Source organism: Parasteatoda tepidariorum, chromosome 11 (assembly GCF_982258835.1).
Source record: "Parasteatoda tepidariorum strain Cologne lab strain chromosome 11, Ptep-v5.0, whole genome shotgun sequence".
Lineage (NCBI taxonomy): Eukaryota > Metazoa > Arthropoda > Arachnida > Araneae > Theridiidae > Parasteatoda > Parasteatoda tepidariorum.
In genome coordinates this window covers 14,576,795-14,596,221 of record NC_141765.1, presented here as the reverse complement: position 1 = coordinate 14,596,221, position 19,427 = coordinate 14,576,795, and the positions used below count along the sequence as shown (strand labels likewise).

Below are 19,427 nucleotides of genomic sequence, written 5' to 3'. Positions count from 1 at the left end.
TATTAAATAAAAAATTATGATAAAATTTCAATTTATATAAGGATTAATTTGCATTATATCTATACAAATTGCATTTTTTTTTTAAACTGTTGCTGTTTGTGAAAATTGCATTGTATTGTAAAACATATTTTGTTTACAAATTTATAAGCATTTCTTTAAAAATTTATTTGGAACATGTGAATAGACCAGATAAAATATTTAAAGACTAGTGAAATATTTTTGTTACTAATCCTTTGGACCAGCTGCTAAAATTTCTTTATTTTTATCTCTGGTGAATATATAGATAACATACATATTCTAAGGGTGCACTACCTATGGCCTGCCAGCTTTCAATGACCTGTGGCAGCTCCTGAGCATAATAAAAAATATTATTATAACTTTTTGAGAGGAAAATAAAAAACCGGAAATTTTGAATTATGCATTTAAGTTTTTGATGCACACAATTTAAATTAATAAAGTTTTTCGATTGCTTTTTTCAGTGGTTATCACTGCAAATTTCCTCATTTTTAAAAATTCCAATATTTTTAATACATTATTATGCATGAATGTTGAATTTTAGTAGTAACTTTTTGAGCTCATTATTCGTGCCCATTTTATCATTAATCCAAGTGACTTTTTGATCATGTTTTCAGCAGTTATTATCATATTTCCACGTGTTTTGTTAAATCCCACTGTTTTTAATAAGATAATATAATGATTCCCTATTTTAAATATTGCATTCTAATAGTAACTTTTCACTATAATCACTTTTGACGTGCTTTATTTATGTCAATTTTATCACAAATCCAAGGTACTTTTCTATCATTTTTTGGCACTTACTGTGACGTATTTCCATATGGTTTTGAAAATTCTGATATTTTTTAATATGAATAAATATGATATTCGAATTTGGAATTTAAATGCGTTTTTTTTTGTGCTGATTTCATCAAAAATCAAAAGGATTTTTTTACCGTTTTTTCAGCAGTTATTTCTACGCTTTTCCACAGTGTATTGGCGATCGCAACACTCGAATACGCCATCTGGGAAGAGACTGGTTTCATGCCTTTAGCCCTTTTCCCTTCCCTCTCCTCCTCTTTTCAGTTGTATAGGAATGTACTACGATATTTTCCCTTTTCTTAATATTTTTCCTTTTTATTTAATAAAATTATTTTTTAAAATTTCCGTGATACTTTTCTTTAGAACTATGTTTAGTGTAGTTTTCAGTTCCATATAGTTTTCCAAGTTAAAAGATTTTAATCTATATGAAAATCAAGAGAGAAACTAACGTACTTCCTTCCTCTATGACTTTCCACACGCTAATGGGGCAAGCATGTGAAGTGTTGGCATAGGTAGCGAGTTCTGCTCTACACCACCTGCAGCCCATTTCGATCGCCAATTGAAAATCTGAATGTTTTTGATATGGTATTAAAACTTTCAAATTTTGAATTGCACATTTTAATGATCACTTTTGAGGTGCTTTATTTGTGACGATTTCATCTTCAATCTAAGTTATTTTTCGATTTTTTAAAATATTTATTGCTACTTATTTCTGTTTTTTCTAAATCTCGATATTTTTAATACAATATTATTGCAACGCACAAAATTTGAATGTAGATTTTTAAACCGCTTACTATTTTTTTAATCTATGCTTTTAATTTCTTGTAGCTTAAAAAAAGCATTCAAAAACAGTTTAAAATTTAACATTCTTAAAATAATAATTCACTAAATATGAATGTCCTAAAGTTAAAAATATATTGAACTGAACAACTAAATCCCAAAATAATGTTGAATCTTATTTTGAGCTATATTGCATTTGTTTTATTTTAAATAATTTTAGATCGCATAAAATTTCTTATTATTAATTTCTTATTAAAATGCTAGTTTGCATTTACGTTGTTCAGTAAAATATTTATTTAGTTTTTATTTTTATTCATGAACATTACAATTAATTTATTTTAAAATAAACTTTTGTGTCACTTGATGTGATAAAAGAAACATTTCTTTTTCGCCTTCTTAATACATATATTTTTTTGATGAATCTATTTTTTGAATTGAAGGAAATATATATATCTTTAAAGTATAAGTTTGGTGTCTTTCAGTTTTGAATGAATTTTAATGCTTAAAGGAATTTAGTTTTAGGCAAATATATTCCTCAGTTAACTTATAAAAAGAATTGTGTCTAAAAGACTAATGTTTAAATTAAAATGATCATAATTGCTGTAAACATGTCTAAATGCTTGGGCACGCGGCCCTTCTTTGATAAACCTACTATACAAGTGGCCCTTCATTCAAAAAGGTTGTGGACCCCATATATGTTCAATAGTGTGTATTTTAAATAATGTGATTTTTGTGTTCCTAGTCTATTGGCTTATCTAGACTTTGAAATTAAATTGTTTTTCAGAAAAATAGAAATAAACAGTTTAATGAAAATTGTTTTTGTAATAAGTCTCGCAAAAAAAAAATATGAAAAGTGTGTAACAGATACTGAAATGTAAAAATTACACAAAATTCCAAATGTTGCAAATTCATGCAGAATGTCACAACTTTACAGTTGGTTCAATTATTTAAGTACTTGATCAAAGCTCAATGTTCTTTTAATGGAGCCAAAATTCAAAGGAATGAATTAATTCAAAAGGAACAAATTTCAAGGAATAAATTAATAATTGATAAAATAATATTTAATAACAAATAGTATATCATTTGATAATGATTTTATTATATATTACAATTAATATTTTAGGAAAAAAAATATAATATAGGAGCAGAATAAAGTAAGTTTTGTTTTCTGCACAAAATTTGTAAATTTGTGCGGCAAGGAATCCACTGAGGTTTTCTTTTGATTTTATAAACTTTTTAACTTTTGAAATTTTAAACATTTTTAACAAATAAAAATTTTTTACATTTTCCTACTAAAATTTTGTATCCAAGCTTTCAATCATTATGTTAGTGTTCTATAAAGCATGTTAATAAAGATGGATGCTTAACAAATATTAACTCAGGAAACATTTTTAAATTCCTACTGAATAAGCCATTTTGAAGTAACTTAAGTATAAAAATTACATCTAACTTATACCAGATGCAGTGTAGAAGCTCTGAACAAATACAAAAATTAATCTAAAAGGTCAAGATGAAAGAAAGTGTTTCCAATATACCCAGCAATAAATTCCATGCCTATAGGCAAATTATTTTTACTTTTCAAGAGAAAATCATAATGCATTGCATGAACAGAAGATCTGAAGAAAAGTTTCCTAAAAAGTAATATGCACAAAAATTGCTATCCATAAGACAATATTAAATAAAATTTAGTTTTATTAGAATACACTTATTTTTTTATTAGTTGTTTGTCTTTAAATCTGAACATTTATATAAAATAATCTTTTAATTACTTTTCTTTTAATTATTATCAGATACCGCCAACAAAGTGCACCAGAGCATCGCCATTTTTATTCTTCTGGATCTGTTATTAATACCTTTCTGTCACAAGTTGTCATGTCCCCTTTTCATTGTGTTCTACTAGCTCCAACAGCTATCTCTACTAAAATCAATGAAGAAACATTAACATATTTAAATCAAGGTAAAAACTCGGATACATACCTATTTTGATGATTTTTTCTAATTACATTTTCCTTTTGTTCTTTCAATGTCTAACTTTTGTCCTTTTTTTTAACATTTATATTGTGTTGTGGAACTTGATAAATTTAAAATTATGTTTGAATTAAAGAATATGAAGAATAATTTCACTAAAGCTTACTGTTACCGCCTTTTAAATTTGTCAATAAAAGAGTTTGAGCAATCAAAATTGAATAGATCAATTATGGATTTTGACTTTCATAGTTTTTTTAACGCTGTTGCAAATTCATGTCACTCATTATTACTACAGTATATAGCCGTAAAAACTCAATGATCAACATTAGTGACAAGGAGTATCAATATAACCTCAAGGATCAAGAACCTTCAAGTATTTTAGTCATCCTTGAAGTAGAGTAGAGGGAAGGTTGGGAAGGATATTTTTCTCTCCGTGTATTAAACTTGAAGAAAATTACTTTATTTTCTCTCTTTATATTCTTATATTCAGAATAAAATAAAATTCTTCATTTTATTCTTTATTATTAAATTCTAAATAGGGCAATTGTCTGAAAGAGTCATCTGCTCTGATAAGCTGCTGTCTATCAAATATAAAGGAGTGGTATGCTGATTTTGTTTTCTCTCTAATTTATGAGGGATATATGCACTGCTATAATTTACTAATTACTGTAATAAAGTTGAAAAAGTTAACTGGAAATACAAATTTTTAATTGGAACATGAAATTTTTAATAAAGTGGGAATATAGTTATGCTGTATTTTATCATCTAAAAATAATCAGAAGAATTTAGTAAATTATTGTAATTCAAAACATAATTGACTATAATAGTGAGAAAAAAAGTACAAAAACTATCAAGCATTATATAGAATTCATAATTTACTGAAAAAAAGCAACTATATTTCTATTTTTGGTACAAAGGAAACTGTCAAGTGGTAAGTCTGAGCATAGGTTACACTCCTTCAAAATTCTTCTTTATTTAGTTTGTTGCTGTTCTTTTTGCATTTATTTCCATTTCCTTATTTTTAGCTGCACTTTAAAATTTAGGAACAGAGTGAAAAATTTGAGAAGCTTGTCGTCCATTTTTTTTAAGAGTGTTATGATATTTTTAAAAATAGTATAAGAATCTCCAGTTATTTTAAACTGTATTTAAATGTGAGAAATAAATCGTAAACTGTGTTGGAGTGTAATAATTTAAAGACTTAAAAGCTTTTTTCCTATTCTATTATTTTAATTATTTTTGCCTGAAGTACAGTCCGCAAAAAAAAAACGAATCACCCTGAATAACTTTCGTTCTAATGATCGGATTTTCACGAACTAAGTGTCAATCTTAATGGTTCCGGGGGGTGACCTGAAATATGCTAATTAATTAGTGCTAACTATTAATTAAGTTACGAAATCAGACACAAGAACGTACTTTCTCTGAATAAACATGCATTTTTTTAAACATATTTGGATTTCTTATCTTCAAAATATAGGGGGTAGCCGCAATCTGGGAAATGTGGTCCCCATAGTTTGGTCAGGAGAGCGATTCAAAGTTCGTACCCCTTAATGTTAGTTTCGCTTTTTACGTTTTCAGTCATAATTTCAAAACTAATGAAGCAATTCAAAAAAAATTGCACCCACTCATAAAACTCATTTACCCAAAGATAATTTCATGCAAAAAATAATTTTTAATAATTATTTATTATTTTTTATTATTTAATTAAAGTGAGGATGAAAAATATTGAATTATAAGGTATGAATTTTTTTTATACCATATTAATCTACATATTTTTCAATTGAAAAATCTAAAGTTTCAACTGTTTTTATTTATTAGAAGCTGAGAAAAATTAAAATTAAATTAAAATTAATTATTTTTAAAAAAATAATTTGGCGACAATAAAGAAATAACTAATTGGGCTGATTAATATTAAAATGTGATAAACTTGGGAGGAACTTGACTTCGCGCGCATAGCGTAAAATTTCATTCATATTTTTTTCGCTAATAATCGTTTGCTAATCTTTTTATTTTTATTTCTTTCACACTATAAAATACGATGCTTCTTTTTTAATCATTTAATAATTTATTTGCAATTTAGTAAAGAATTTTGAATAAAAAACACTTTATTCAACAAATGTCTAGTTTTAAAAAAGCGTGCTTCTGATAGAATACACCAGATTGTGCTTATTTAATGTGATTATTTTTTTTATTTATTTTGTTTTTCAATAACTGGTACAATTTCAATAATATACATACGTATGCATAGATTTGGAATAATATATTTATCAATTTCTTGAATATATATTTTATAAATATTAATAAAAATACGTAGTCAACATTTTTAAACATCTCTCACAACATCGCAAATTTCTCAACATCTTATAGGGTAAACTAAACAATGAAGGAACACTTAAGCTTAGCTTGCCTTAAAAAAAAATTCATAAAAATTTCAAAATTTTTAATTTTAGCTAAATGATGGTGTCGACATATTTGTTATTAAATGCAAATTATGTAAAAAAAAAGTTAGATAACTTACATAATATTGTTTTAAGCTTTTGGTGGTTTAAATAATAAGTAGTAAGATGACCAAGTGAAGGAACAGTTCATACCAGTGAATAAACACTAAATTTTCCAGTGAATGACAACTTAATTTTGAGAATGTTTGCTGCTCGTTAGGTATCCATAGGCCACACAAATGTATAAAAACAAGATTTTTCTTGGAATTACGACATATAAACATAGTTAATGTGGAAAATATTACTTTTTTTCAGTCATGGAATGGAAAGTAAAATATGTTTGAATACATAATTTAAAAAAAAATGTTTTTCATTTTTTTCTCACAGTTTAATAGTCTGTTCTAAATTATGAATGTCTATCATTGTGTAATTCGATGATGTTTTTATTATTATTATAATTCGATAATTTTTTTGTTTACTCTTTTCCCCATATTTTAGAAGCTTTTTTTAAAATCTTTTTAAGTATTTTTTTCCTCTTCGTCATGAGTAATTTATTTCTTTTTCTTTTGATTTAACCTTCCTCTTTTTTCCAAATTTTTGGCCAATGTAAATGTATCTTCGAAATTTCTTTTGATTTTCGAGTTCCTTTTCCAGAATTCCTCACTGGATAATAAATGAGAAAAAGGAGTTTCAAAGCTTGAGTAAAACCCCTCTCTCATTGACTTATATCTAGTAGTTACTTATGAAATAAATTGTTTTTGCAACTAACAATGCCTCAAGAGGACTTATCTCAAAATCAGTTTTCAAGATACTTTCATTATTAATGTTAGTTGTCTCAGCTTAAGAGCCAAAATTTGATTATACAATTGTTCTTTTTGAAATAAAATCTTCTATATTGAGAAAAGCACAAGCTATTGGATATTTGGGAGATTAAACTTTTCTGTCAATGTTCCTTTAAAAATTTGCAACATAACTTGTGAGATTTCCTTCTCAAGCTTCTGAAGAAATAGCGCATCGTTACTCTCGAAACATGTGTTTTGTTGATAAGTTGTCTTGCTCATTAACTCTTGGTGTCTGTTTTGCATGCATTTGTTACAGTCAACGTTTTCTACATCGAATGGAAAAATATCGCATTTCATAAAAGCATTTTAACTTCATCAGTTGATGCCTCAAATCTTATTTAAAAATGGATGTAAAATTTTCTAGACATATTGTTTTACAATTCTTTTGCTTTCAAGATCTAACGAGAGATTTCCATGAATTAGGTAGAAAACTGAACCAGAAAATTTGTTTTGAGGAACAAAACTTGCTCAGTTTCAAATTGATATGAGATTTATACCTATCCAGAAGAAGCAAAATATAGAATTTGATTGCATTTTTAGTTAGCCATGGGTAGAAACATTTGCAATATATTTGTAAAATGTTGCTGCGGTCATTGTTTCATTTCATGAATAGCTTTTTCCAATGAAATATGTAGCAGGGACTGATTCTGTAATATCTCAACGAATTCTTCTGTAAGGAAAAACTACCGATGGAGGTACTTTTTCTTTCCTAGGTACTTTAGAATATAAATCCTTATAATTTTTAAGGCCGAAGATTTTTCCCGTTTAAGGGCAGTATTCAACTCTTGTTCATTCGCATTGTGTAAATGCAATCACTTTATAAAAGGATGCCAGGGCTACTTCCCTCCTAAAGATTCTTCTGAAGTTCTTAAAACCAGTATTTCAAATATTATTCTCTAAGGGAACTCTCTTCCTTTTGAAATTATCTTCACATTGCACTGAGTTATTGGTGGATGTCGCCTGAAAAAAACTTCACCCATGTTCACCTTGATAATTGTCTTTAAATGGATTTTTCCTACCAGTTCCCGTTAGGACATTAAAGACGGCATTACGATAATAATTTAGCTAATTATTGGCACAAAATCCTCCAAAGAAATTTTCCATTCAAGCTTTTATTATTATATTTAGTTGTTATATTTAGTTAATAAACATAGTTTATTAAGGTTTCTAAGGTATGATGTAATAACTAATCACTACATTTATAAAGATAAATAATAAATTAATTATTATTATAATTCTTTAAATAAATTTAGCAATTAAATTTGCATACTTAAATGAAATTTTTATAGGAACTATTCATACAACATTTAACTGAATTTTAGGAGTCCTCTATGTCGCTGAACTACTAATTATCCATGTAAAATCATATTTCACACATACTATTCATTCACTGGGAAATCTATTCTCAGTGAAGGAACATGCCTGTTCCTTCACTGGTTAGAAGTTGTTTTTTTTTTATATTTTTAACATAATTTTGATTTATAATATGACAAAAGGTACAAGAAAATTAAAATTTTTCATTTATTTTCATTAACTTGAAAAAATCCCAGCAAAGGAACGCTTGTTTATTCATTGGTTTTTCATCGTTCGGTAATCCAGTTAATAAACACTTCTAATCTCAGTACTTGCTTATGTTATGATGCTTAAAATAAATAAAATGTAACTTTAATGACCATATTTTGAATTCTTTTTTTCACAATGAGAAAAAAAAAGCATTATTATATGCAATTAATTGTAGTTTAAACGGATAACAACAAACACTGACCTTATAATTTTGTCATAGAAACAAGGCGTTGAACAGATACTAACAAATTCAAAACTTTTTCCAGAGAAGACTCAAAGACCAGATAACTAAATGCATTGTTAGATGACTTCCTATTGTTAGGTAGTAAGCTACTGTTACCAATCAATCTAAATTAAAACGTTTAAAATCTTATTTCTAAGAAATATGTATGAAATGCTCCTTCATTTGTTGGTTTACCCTATATCATCCTAATCTTAAAAGAAATTTCTGGAAGTGTATCGCAGAACTATTTTGCCAACTATTTTATTAAATTTTAACATTTTAAAAATCTTATTCCTTACCATTTTACGTTTATTATTGCAAAACAGCTGATTATTTACTTAGCATACTATTTTTTTGAAAAAAGAATTAAAATTATTGATTGTCTTTTTTTTTTTGTTTCTTGTGACTTCAACTTAGATTATAGTGTTGATGTTTATAAGTCACTACAAATAGTGTTGATGTTTTATAAGTCACTACAAAGAGGATAAAGATACCGAACATAAAAAGCTGTGGAATACGTAGCCAATTTTTTTAGTGTCTTAAAATATCTCAGTATCTTAAATGTCGTCCTACTATCTTAGTTGTGAAATTAAATTTTTAATTATCTGACCACGTGTGATTCACTAATTATTTCATTATATCTTTTACTCTTTATGATACCAAGTAGATTTTTTTCCTGATAATATACTAAACTATTTTGTTTAATTTTTTACTTTAGCATTATTTCCAAGATATTATTGTAGTATAATTTGTTATCAGGAAAGTGCCTTATTTTGTTAAGCAAGAAATACCAAATATTGAAAAATGATTCCGAAGCTGTGCCAATTTTAGAGTCATCTGATTTTCAAAGAAAATGCTATAAAAAATACACAATTTCCGAACTTATTTTAATAAAAAAATTTTTTTTAAAAAATGTGGCAAGAAGGCTAACATACTTTTTACAGAAACTGTGAAAACTAGTTTTTCCTATATTTCGTCAAAAGAGGATAAGAATGATATTGCTCCAAGGGACCTACTCAATAATTTCGCTATTTCCAGAATGAAATCTGTTTGATCGAAGCATATTATTCCTTGAAAATTAAAACGAGGGAAAAATTAATTTTTATTATTTATCTAAGCTTATTCCAGTTATTTATTGATAGCGGCATTAAGGTTAAGGATATGCGTTGGAAGCTCCGTTTATTATTATAGTATAAATGCATTAAATCATGTAGCTTGAATAATTTATTGTAAGTAAATTATTTAATAATTTTAAGCAAATAAGGGTGTAAAAATAAACTCGATCGAAATACTCCGAAAGTATACCCTGAAATATATGTAGAATAAACTTTGGAATCGATATATAAAAAATACCTTTTCAAACAACTTCAAGTAGGACGGAAACGCTAACTTGTTTAAAAAAGTTGTCCTTGTAACTATTTAATTTCGATTCCTGATACTAGGGGGCATTCCATTTTCACATTCGACTTTTGAAATTTCAATTGCAAACGGAATTTTTTTATGACCTTAAATTAAAATGTTAAGGCTTGCAGCAAAAAAAAAAATTTTTTTACTGCATTGATTTTTTTACAAAGTAGTGAATTATTATTTTTTCAATCTAAGAACCTGTGCCTATAACATATGTAAAACTTATTTTAATATCGAGTGAAATAATTTAATATGTTGTGTAACTAAATGGATAATCCCATGAAACTGAATCGAAAATATAAAAACTTCATTGATTTAAAAAAATAATAAATGATAATGAAAATAGACATGTTTTGAGCGTCCAATAATGAAAGTCACAAGTTATCCAAGCCTGACAAGTCTTGAGAATGGGCGATTATATTTGAAATCTCGAAACATGTCGACTTTTACTTCCCTCTTTATATGTTTTGAAGCCAGTTGAGTTTTTATCGTCTATTATACTGTTTTACATTTGGGTCTTGATCATTATTTTGATAAGGATTTTACACTCGTTAAGGTATCCGACCACCTTGAAAACGAGTATTTCGAATTTGCCTCGACTTGTTTTGCGATTTTCTGGACTATCGCCAAATATATAAACCTTTATTGCGGCCCAATTTTTTTAAAATTTTGTCTTCCCCCCCCCTAATTCAAGTGTCTAGATTCCAAATATGTAAAAAAAAACATATGTTTATTCAGAGAAAGTACGTTTTTGTGTCTGATTTCGTAACTTAATTAATAGTTAGCACTAATTAATTAACATATTTGAGGTCACCCCCAGGAACCATTAAGATTGACACTTAGTTCGTGAAAATCCGATCATTAGAACACAAGCAATTCAGGGTGATTCGGGTTTTTTTTTGCGGACTGTACATGTAAATTTATTTATTCCAGGTCAGCCATATGAAGTGAAGATAAGAAAAACGGGTTCCCAGTCCCTTGATAAGAGTGTCATTTTTAAGGTAAAAAGCTAATTATAACCTCAAAATAGAAAAATAGTATTCTTATTATGAGGGCTCCAAGAGTTTGAAAAATGCTGGTAGCACACAAAATTTTCCGGTAGCCCGTAAGAATATTTGCCCCTCCACGGTTTCTTTCTTTTCTTTTCTTTTTTTTTTTCAAATTTGAAACTTTATTGAAGACATTCATGAATAAAAATCAAATGCATATGTATGGAATACTTTTTACAACATAATAAAATATTTTAAAATTTTTAAAAGAAATATAAAAATAGTAAAATTATGTAGAATGAATAATAAACCTCTATGTGTAGTTTTAAAGTATTTTACAATTAAATATATATGTGAGTATTAAATATATATAAGAGTTTGTATTTCTGTGCTATAGCAGGTTTCTTTAACAAATTTATTAATTGGGTCTCAATTTTGGCAAAACTTCTAATCCACAGAACTCAAAAAATTTTGAAGCAAAATTCTTAAACCACGAGCTTTGCATAAGAATCACACGCTTGCTGCAGATAAAAACAAATGATTTTTTTTAAAATAATATTTTCCCGAAATAAAATTTTCTTGAAATGAATTTAATGTTTTTTAACCACAGTTGAATTTTGAATTCCATATTTGAAAAATAACTTTTGAGGTTCGATTTTTTGCAATTCCATTTTGAAATAACGTGATTTCTCGATGACCTTTACGTTCATGCATTTCTGCAGAGTTTTTAAAATTCAGATATTTTTAATATGTAACCGTTATGACTCAGAAATCTAGAATCACCCATGTGAATAATCACTTATCGTTTTTACGCCAATTTTATCATAAATTCATGTCGGTTTTTTAGCTTTAATTATTACAAATTTCTATATGGTGTTTTGAGATCTCTATATATTTAATTCAGTGTTATTTCGGCAGGTGAATTTCAACTAACGTTTATAAATAATAACTTTTTGTTCCCTCATTCAATTTCTGCCGATTTCGTCATGAATTTGCATGGTCTTTCCATCGCTCTTTCAGCGATAAAAGCCATGAATTTACACATTTTTAAAATCTCAATTTTTTAAAATCTTAAACCATTACAGCTCATGGATATTGAATCGCCTATCTGAGTTATTACCTCACTATTTTTGATGGCAATAGTTCGTTTCTACATCGTAATGCCTGTGGTTTTTTTTAAATCTTAACTCCGTAGTTATTACTTTGGATTTCGGTATGATTTTTTAAATTTCTGTTTTTTTTAACACTATATTATTAGAAAACACAGAATCAGAAATTTGAGGAATGCAGCAGTGCAAAGGTAAGGAAAACATAATATTTTTTCTCTAATGATTATGGAACATGTGGGTGATAATTACAAAAAAATTGTTTAAGCTCATTTCTCGGAATGTTCTTTTTATTTTATTTTATAACCGTCGTTGAACAGCCAACCCAATTTTATGGGTTTACGACTACTTATGTTCAACTCCGTAGCCTTGTAATTTTGAACCCAATCCAGAAGACAAGGGAACTCCTGGATCGAGTATTGGGAGAAATTTGCCTTCGTGGAGAACTTTTTGATGGACCTAACCCGCATTTGCGTTACATGGAGTGGAAGACCACAAGAACCTCCCATGGTTAGCCTGAAGGCAAGGGAACTCTAACCCTTGATCCGTCTACCACTGAGGATCTTTCACATCAGCACTGTGGTCAATGCAAACCGGATGCGGAATTCTTATCGACTAGGATTCGAACCCGGTTCACTGGAAGGCGAACGCTCTATCCCCTGAGCCATCACGGCTCTCGGAACCTTTATTCAAATCTTAAAATTTAAAAAATTATTTCAGATCGTAATTAAACAGCTAAAAATGTAGTTGTCACTCAAAATTTATTGGTTGCCAATGGCTACCAGTGGAATATATATCATGAGCCCAGGTTATTACATGAAATATTTGTGAAGAACAAAAGGACTGACTTAAAAATAATTAGTATATAAAGGAAGGCATTAATTAATATTGCATAATGATAGTCTTTTTTATTGGTCAAAATAAGAATACAAATTTATTTTAAATGATTGTTTTCTAATTAAAAATGCTTTAAAATATTAAATTGAACACAAAAAATGTGAATATCTTTTGCATTTGGGAAAGAGCACATAACTGGCTAACTCTGTGGGTGAATTTCTGTCTCAAATTCAGTTTTGGTGAGGATATTTTGTTGTAGCTTATTAAAATCTTGCAGTGTGAGATTCAATAAATATATTTTAAGTTTTTTTTTGTTTGCTTATAAACATTATTTTATTTAGAACAAATGAGATTTGAGTTAACAATATATATATAATTTTGAAAAAACTAGTATCATTATCAAAGATATGATATTAGTTTTATATCATATGCCAAAATTTTTTTTCTTAGAGTTTCAGTATAACTAACAGAGAAATTAGAATATTACACTTCTCTTAAATACAGAAATTAACTTTCAGATTAGATCTAAATAGATTTTCTTTACAACTTAGAAGCCAATCTGAACAGAGCAAATAAAAGTTGCATTTAATTTAAATTTAAAAATTCAATGAAAATCCCTAGGCATTTTTAAAATAGTCTTTATGAAAAATTTTATAATAGTTTTAATTTTGACAGTCATTTTTTTACTTTGTCATTTTTCAGTCTATACTGATTTGGTCTTAGATTTTAAGGTTGCTATCAGAGCTATATCTAGATTCTACAACAGCTGGGCATTTGGGTATGAGTTCAATTTTTGTGTCCTCTTAATAGGATGTTAGACTGAAAAGCTTGTGCTCTTTGGGATAGTTATAAATTTTAGGTTTTGTAAAATATGTTTTTGTTGACTTCGAAGAAGATAGTAATTTTTGCAACATTTGCCAGTATTCTCCCTTAAATCAATTATCTGATCCTTGTAAAAAAATTGGCACGAAATGAGAAACAGACAAACTTACTACCTGATTTTTAAATTTTTTTATGCTGTTAAAAACAGTAATGTACAAATTAAAAACCATTATCACTCTTTAAGGTGTCTGAAAAATCTCTTTTTCTCTTTCTTAAAACTTTCTTCTTTGATATCTAGCAAATTAGCGCACTAACTTGTACAGACTTTTGTAAATACAATGTTTTAACTATATGTGATTAATATTTTTTTTTATAAATTTATTCTTCATTAAAATTGTGCAAATTTTTAAATAGTGATTCTGAAGGAAACAAAATACCCAAACTTGCAATTAATACTCTGTTTCTACAATAAAGGTCAGAAAAATATTAGAAAATATTTTTATTTGCCACTTATTTATGACAAATATTACATTAAATATAAATGTATATTTAAGTATCCATTACATGGAAAATTTCAGGATATCGTTATGCATAAAATAAGAAATGACATCAAAATACCTTGAGATGTGATTTATCATAGAATTTATTGATTTTTAATTATGGTTTGGTTTAGTGTATATGTTACCAGCATTCTATAGAATGTGTAGGCTTTGTTTATAATTCCGGACATTTTTAGGCAATGTATGAAATATGATAATTATTACATTCTTTTCTTAGACATTGTATATAATAAATACCTTTGCATTCTATAAAATGACAAATGCATTTAGGCAAAGTATTAGAAAAGGTTCCAACAAAGCTATTATATAAAAAATGAAAAATACAAATGTTATTTTGAAAAAAATAAGAGAGCCATTAAAAAAATTATTCAAAATATTTAAAGAAAAATGAAAGTTGTACAAAACAAAATCTATGCCTTTCTTATTAAGGAAAGCAAAATTTTCGTATAAATGATAAGAAATTAAAACTAACCTACTTGTTACAATGGCTCTGCAACGCCTTGCATAACCATTGTGTGATATTTTAAACAAATTCGAGATGCATTTCATACTTTCTATTATTTTTATTTGGCATTTTATGGAATGCCTAGGAAATGTGTTAAATATGAATTGTTGCATAATTTGTCGGCTAGTTTTAAACATATAGAATGCCGGGCTTCAATCTTCGTGGTAACACAGATATATATGTATACAGTGGTGGCCAAAAGTGTGGTCACTTTTTGAAAGTTTCGTGTTTTTCAACTTTGTGTGCTTGTAGAATATATTAATTTTCACTTAAATACAAACGTTTATGTATCAAATTGAAGGTAATTTAATGTAGAATTTAATAATAAATGCAGTATTACAATATCTGTATTACAAAAAAAGTTATGCAACTAATAGTAAGATCTATGTTAGATTTGCATTTTTTGAAAGTGATACTTACACAATCAATACTTAGTAGGGTAACCCTTATATTTTAAGACAGCTTCACAGCATCTTTTCATCGAGTGAATGAGTGTTTGGAGTTCATCTTTCGTAATCACATGGTACCAAGAATCAATTATAGCTTCACTTAGTTGTCGTTTATTGGATGGACGTTTTTTTCGTACAAGAATTTTCAAACGTCGCCACAAATTTTCAATTGGATTGAGATCAGGGCTGTTTTCTGGCCATGGTATCTATGCCTTTATTTTGAAACCATGCTTTGCATACTTTTGCTGTGTGGCATGGAGCTGAATCCTGTTGAAAAATAAATGGTGCGTTGTTGGGGAAGAGATCCCTGATGGAAGGTATCAATTTTGGTTTCTGGACAGTTTCGATGTATTTTTGGCATTCAGGATGCCAAATCAGGCCGAAAAAAATGCACAAGTGCTACTACCAATAGAAAAATTAAACGGCTATGCCTTCAAGATAGAAAAATTTCATCAGATGCCATTAGATGTGAAATGAATGCAACGGGTATTGCAGTAAGTTCAAGAACAATAAGATGAAGGTTATCGGGATTTGGACTACAAGCTAGAATTCCAAGGAAAAAACCATATTTAAATCAAAAGCAACGCAAAAAACGAGTTAAGTGGGCAAAAGAACACATTAAATGGTCAGAAAATCAATGGAAGCAGGTAATCTGGAGTGATGAGAGTAAAATATCGCTCTTTAGTAGTGATGGTAGAAAATACGTGAGACGTAGAGTAGGTGAAGCACTTCATCCTGATTGCATTGAAGCAACTACAAAAAATCCAACAAATGTCATGATTTGGGCATGTATTTCTGCAGATGGTGTGGGCCGAATTCAAGTGATTGATGGCATCCAGAATGCCAAAAAATACATCGAAACTGCCCTGAAACCAAAATTGATGCCTTCCATCAGCGACCTCTTCCCCAACAACGCACCATTTACTTTTCAACAGGATTCAGCTCCATGCCACACAGCAAAAGTATGCAAAGCATGGTTTCAAAATAAAGGCATAGATATATTACCATGGCCAGGAAACAGCCCTGATCTCAATCCAATTGAAAATTTGTGGCTATATTTGAAAATTCTTGTACAAAAAAAACGTCCATCCAATAAACGACAACTAAATGAAGCTATAATTGATTCTTGGTACCATGTGATTACGAAAGATGAACTCCAAACACTCGTTCACTCAATGAAAAGACGCTGTGAAGCTGTCTTAAAAAATAAGTGTTACCCTCCTAAGTATTGATTGTGTAAGTATCACTTTCAAAAAATGCAAATCTAACATAGATCTTACTATTAGTTACATAACTCTTTTTGTAATACAGATATTGTAATACTGTATTTATTATTAAATTCTACATTAAATTACCTTCAATTTGATATATAAACGTTTGTATTTAAGTGAAAATTAATATATTCTACAAGCACACAAAGTTGAACAACATGAAACTTTCAAAAAGTGTCCACACTTTTGGCCACCACTGTATATAGAGAGATTTTATTCTGGAATTCATTTGTATAAGTATGTAATATGATATGAATTTGGTGTCCCTTTAACATTGGTCTAACACAGATGTCTCTTTTTACTTTAATCAAGCTTTGCCAAGGGTTGCTATTCAAGCATTTTGCCTTAAGTTTTGTTAAAAACTTTCACACTTAGGGTCTGTTACCTTTTGAAAGAGATTGCAGGAAGACTTATAAAATGTTAGTGATTTAAAGAAAACAGTTACTTTTTTACCGATTGAAGGCCATTTACATTGCCTCATTATCACAAGACATTTGATGTAATACCTTAGTGAAAAAAGAACTGAGCAAATATGTGATTGAGTTTTTTTTTTAGTTGATACTAGTATAGACTTTAAGCAAATATAGAGTTAAGAATGGAGGTGAATATGATGCACTATGCAGGGATGTGATTCTTCCGCGGATTCGCGGATTTCCGCTTTCTTTCAGATTTTTCCATTTTCCCCGCTAATTTCTGCGGAAATTTTTTTTTTGAACAAGTTAAAGTATTTTATGAGGAATTTAAATTGCCGCGGAGAGGAAGTATTGAAGTCCTCATTCCTCCCCCTGAAGTTTCTCTAAAAATCATATCCTTGGGATAATACTGGTGGACCTTTAATACAGAGATTTTTTTCGCTTTTGCCTCTCGAATTTCAGCCTTTTTTATCAAAAACTCCGATTTTCTAAAAGTTTCTTTCTTTCTTTTTTTTTTTGAAAATTCAGTCCTTGAAATAAAATAATTATATTTATTTACGATTTTCAAAGATAAGCAGAAAATTCAAACTACGTCCTAGATGCCAACCTTTCCGTATTTTTACTTATTTTCTCCGCCTTTACGCGCAGAAAATAAAATTTTCCTTGTTTTTATTCGTCCGCCGGATAGCTCGTATTTTCGCAATTCAGACGTCGTGACCCTGTTGTCTGGCGTGAAAGCAAACGAAAAAAAAATTTAAAAAAATAGAGGTAGATTTGCAGTGAAAATATTTATTTGCTTATTCAATTAATCTTGTAAATTTTTATTTATTATGTCTAATCGAAAACAATTCAAACAAGCCTTTTAGAAATTCCAAGTTCCGACTCTGCAAATATCTCGATTCTTATTCACGCGATTTTAATATCAATCATCGATTTTGGTATTTACCTGATTTAAAAGTTGCGCATTGCGATTCTTATTTACGCTATTTAAACATTGTACATTATGATTCATATTTATGAGCGTTTTGTATTTATGCATTTTTAAAATCGCGATTTTTATTATCAAACATCAATTTTCGTATTTACCTGATTTAAAAGTTGAGCGTTGCGATTCTTATTCAGATGATTTAAATATCGTACATTGGAATTCTTATTTACGAGATTTAAATACCCAATATTGCGATTTGTATTTACGCGCTTTCAAAACCCTATGTAACGATTCATATTCACGGGAGCTTATAATCCAATGTCGTGGTTTGTTTTTACGGTTGTAATATCAAACATTGATTATACGTGCTTTAAAAGTTAGACAATGTGATTTGTATTCGTGCAATTTAAAAATTATGCATTGCGATTCGTATTTACGTGATCTAAAAATTATGCATTGCGATTCGTATTTACGTGATCTAAAAATTACGCATCATGATTTTTATTTTCGCATTTTTTAAAATTCGATATAGAGTTTCATATTCGCGTAATTTAAAAGACTCATATCAGGATTCATATTCTCTCAATTTAAAATCATGCATGTGATTCATATTCATATATTCATACAATTTTAAAATCAATCATCAGGATTTATAATCACATGGCTTACAAGTTTAAAAATCACACTTTTTTTGTTAAATTTCTGTATATATATATATATTCTTGGATTTCCTCTTTTTTGCTTTCTGACTACTCTCATCCCTGACTATGTCACAACCTTCTATTAGATTTCGAAAAAGTTAGGTTGAAGTTACACAAACTTAAAACATAGAACTTTTTCGCTATGCCCTTTAATAAATTCTATTAAATTTTGTTTATGAAGCAAACAAAAGGATGATTTTGTAATAAATAGTGGTGTTGGCAATCTGGAGTTATACTTTATTTTTTTTAATATTTTAAATGATTTAAAAAAATTGGTAGCATTGAATACTCATGTAATAATCATCTAATTTTTGCTTTTAGAGCATCATTCGAGTTGGATTTCAAGAAAGGCGCTTACAGTATATGGAAAGGGAACAAATTAAAGAATGGCAGAGTCAAAGATATAGTGAAAGAATTCTTGAAATAGGCATGCTTATTTCTTTTTATCTATGAACTTTTGATTTGATGTATATATATAATTTTAATTAGAAACAATAATACTATTTTCTATAAGTTAGGAAAAGATCATTATTTTACAATCATAATCCTTGATTCACTATGATTACATGTTTTTTTCCAATATCAAATTATATAAATATGTAGTTTGTTAAAAAAAATTAAAAAGTAAACTTGCTTGATATGTTTTTGATTTGTGTTTTATTTGAAATATATTGCTAAAGATTTCAGCATAAAACAAAAGTATACTTGGAAACAAAATACCTTTATTCACCCTCAAAGTATCAGTCATGGGCAATTCCATATGTGACGGAATGACATTTTGACTTGCATGATGACAATTAATTGAAGTTTCT

The 19,427-nt window shown here is 28.3% G+C and overlaps 1 protein-coding gene across 5 annotated transcripts in view; it reads left to right on the top strand.

The window, feature by feature from the left end:
* LOC107452167 (transcription factor CP2-like protein 1) overlaps positions 1-19,427 on the top strand; it is a 111,396-nt gene that overhangs the window by 32,914 nt on the left and 59,055 nt on the right. For all 5 annotated transcript variants that reach the window (XM_021147816.4, XM_043048190.3, XM_043048189.3 and 2 more), the window contains 3 exons: positions 3,387-3,553; positions 10,968-11,035; positions 18,937-19,042. In XM_021147816.4, the coding sequence (XP_021003475.2) occupies positions 3,387-3,553; positions 10,968-11,035; positions 18,937-19,042 (341 nt within the window). The remainder of the gene's footprint in view (positions 1-3,386; positions 3,554-10,967; positions 11,036-18,936; positions 19,043-19,427) is intronic.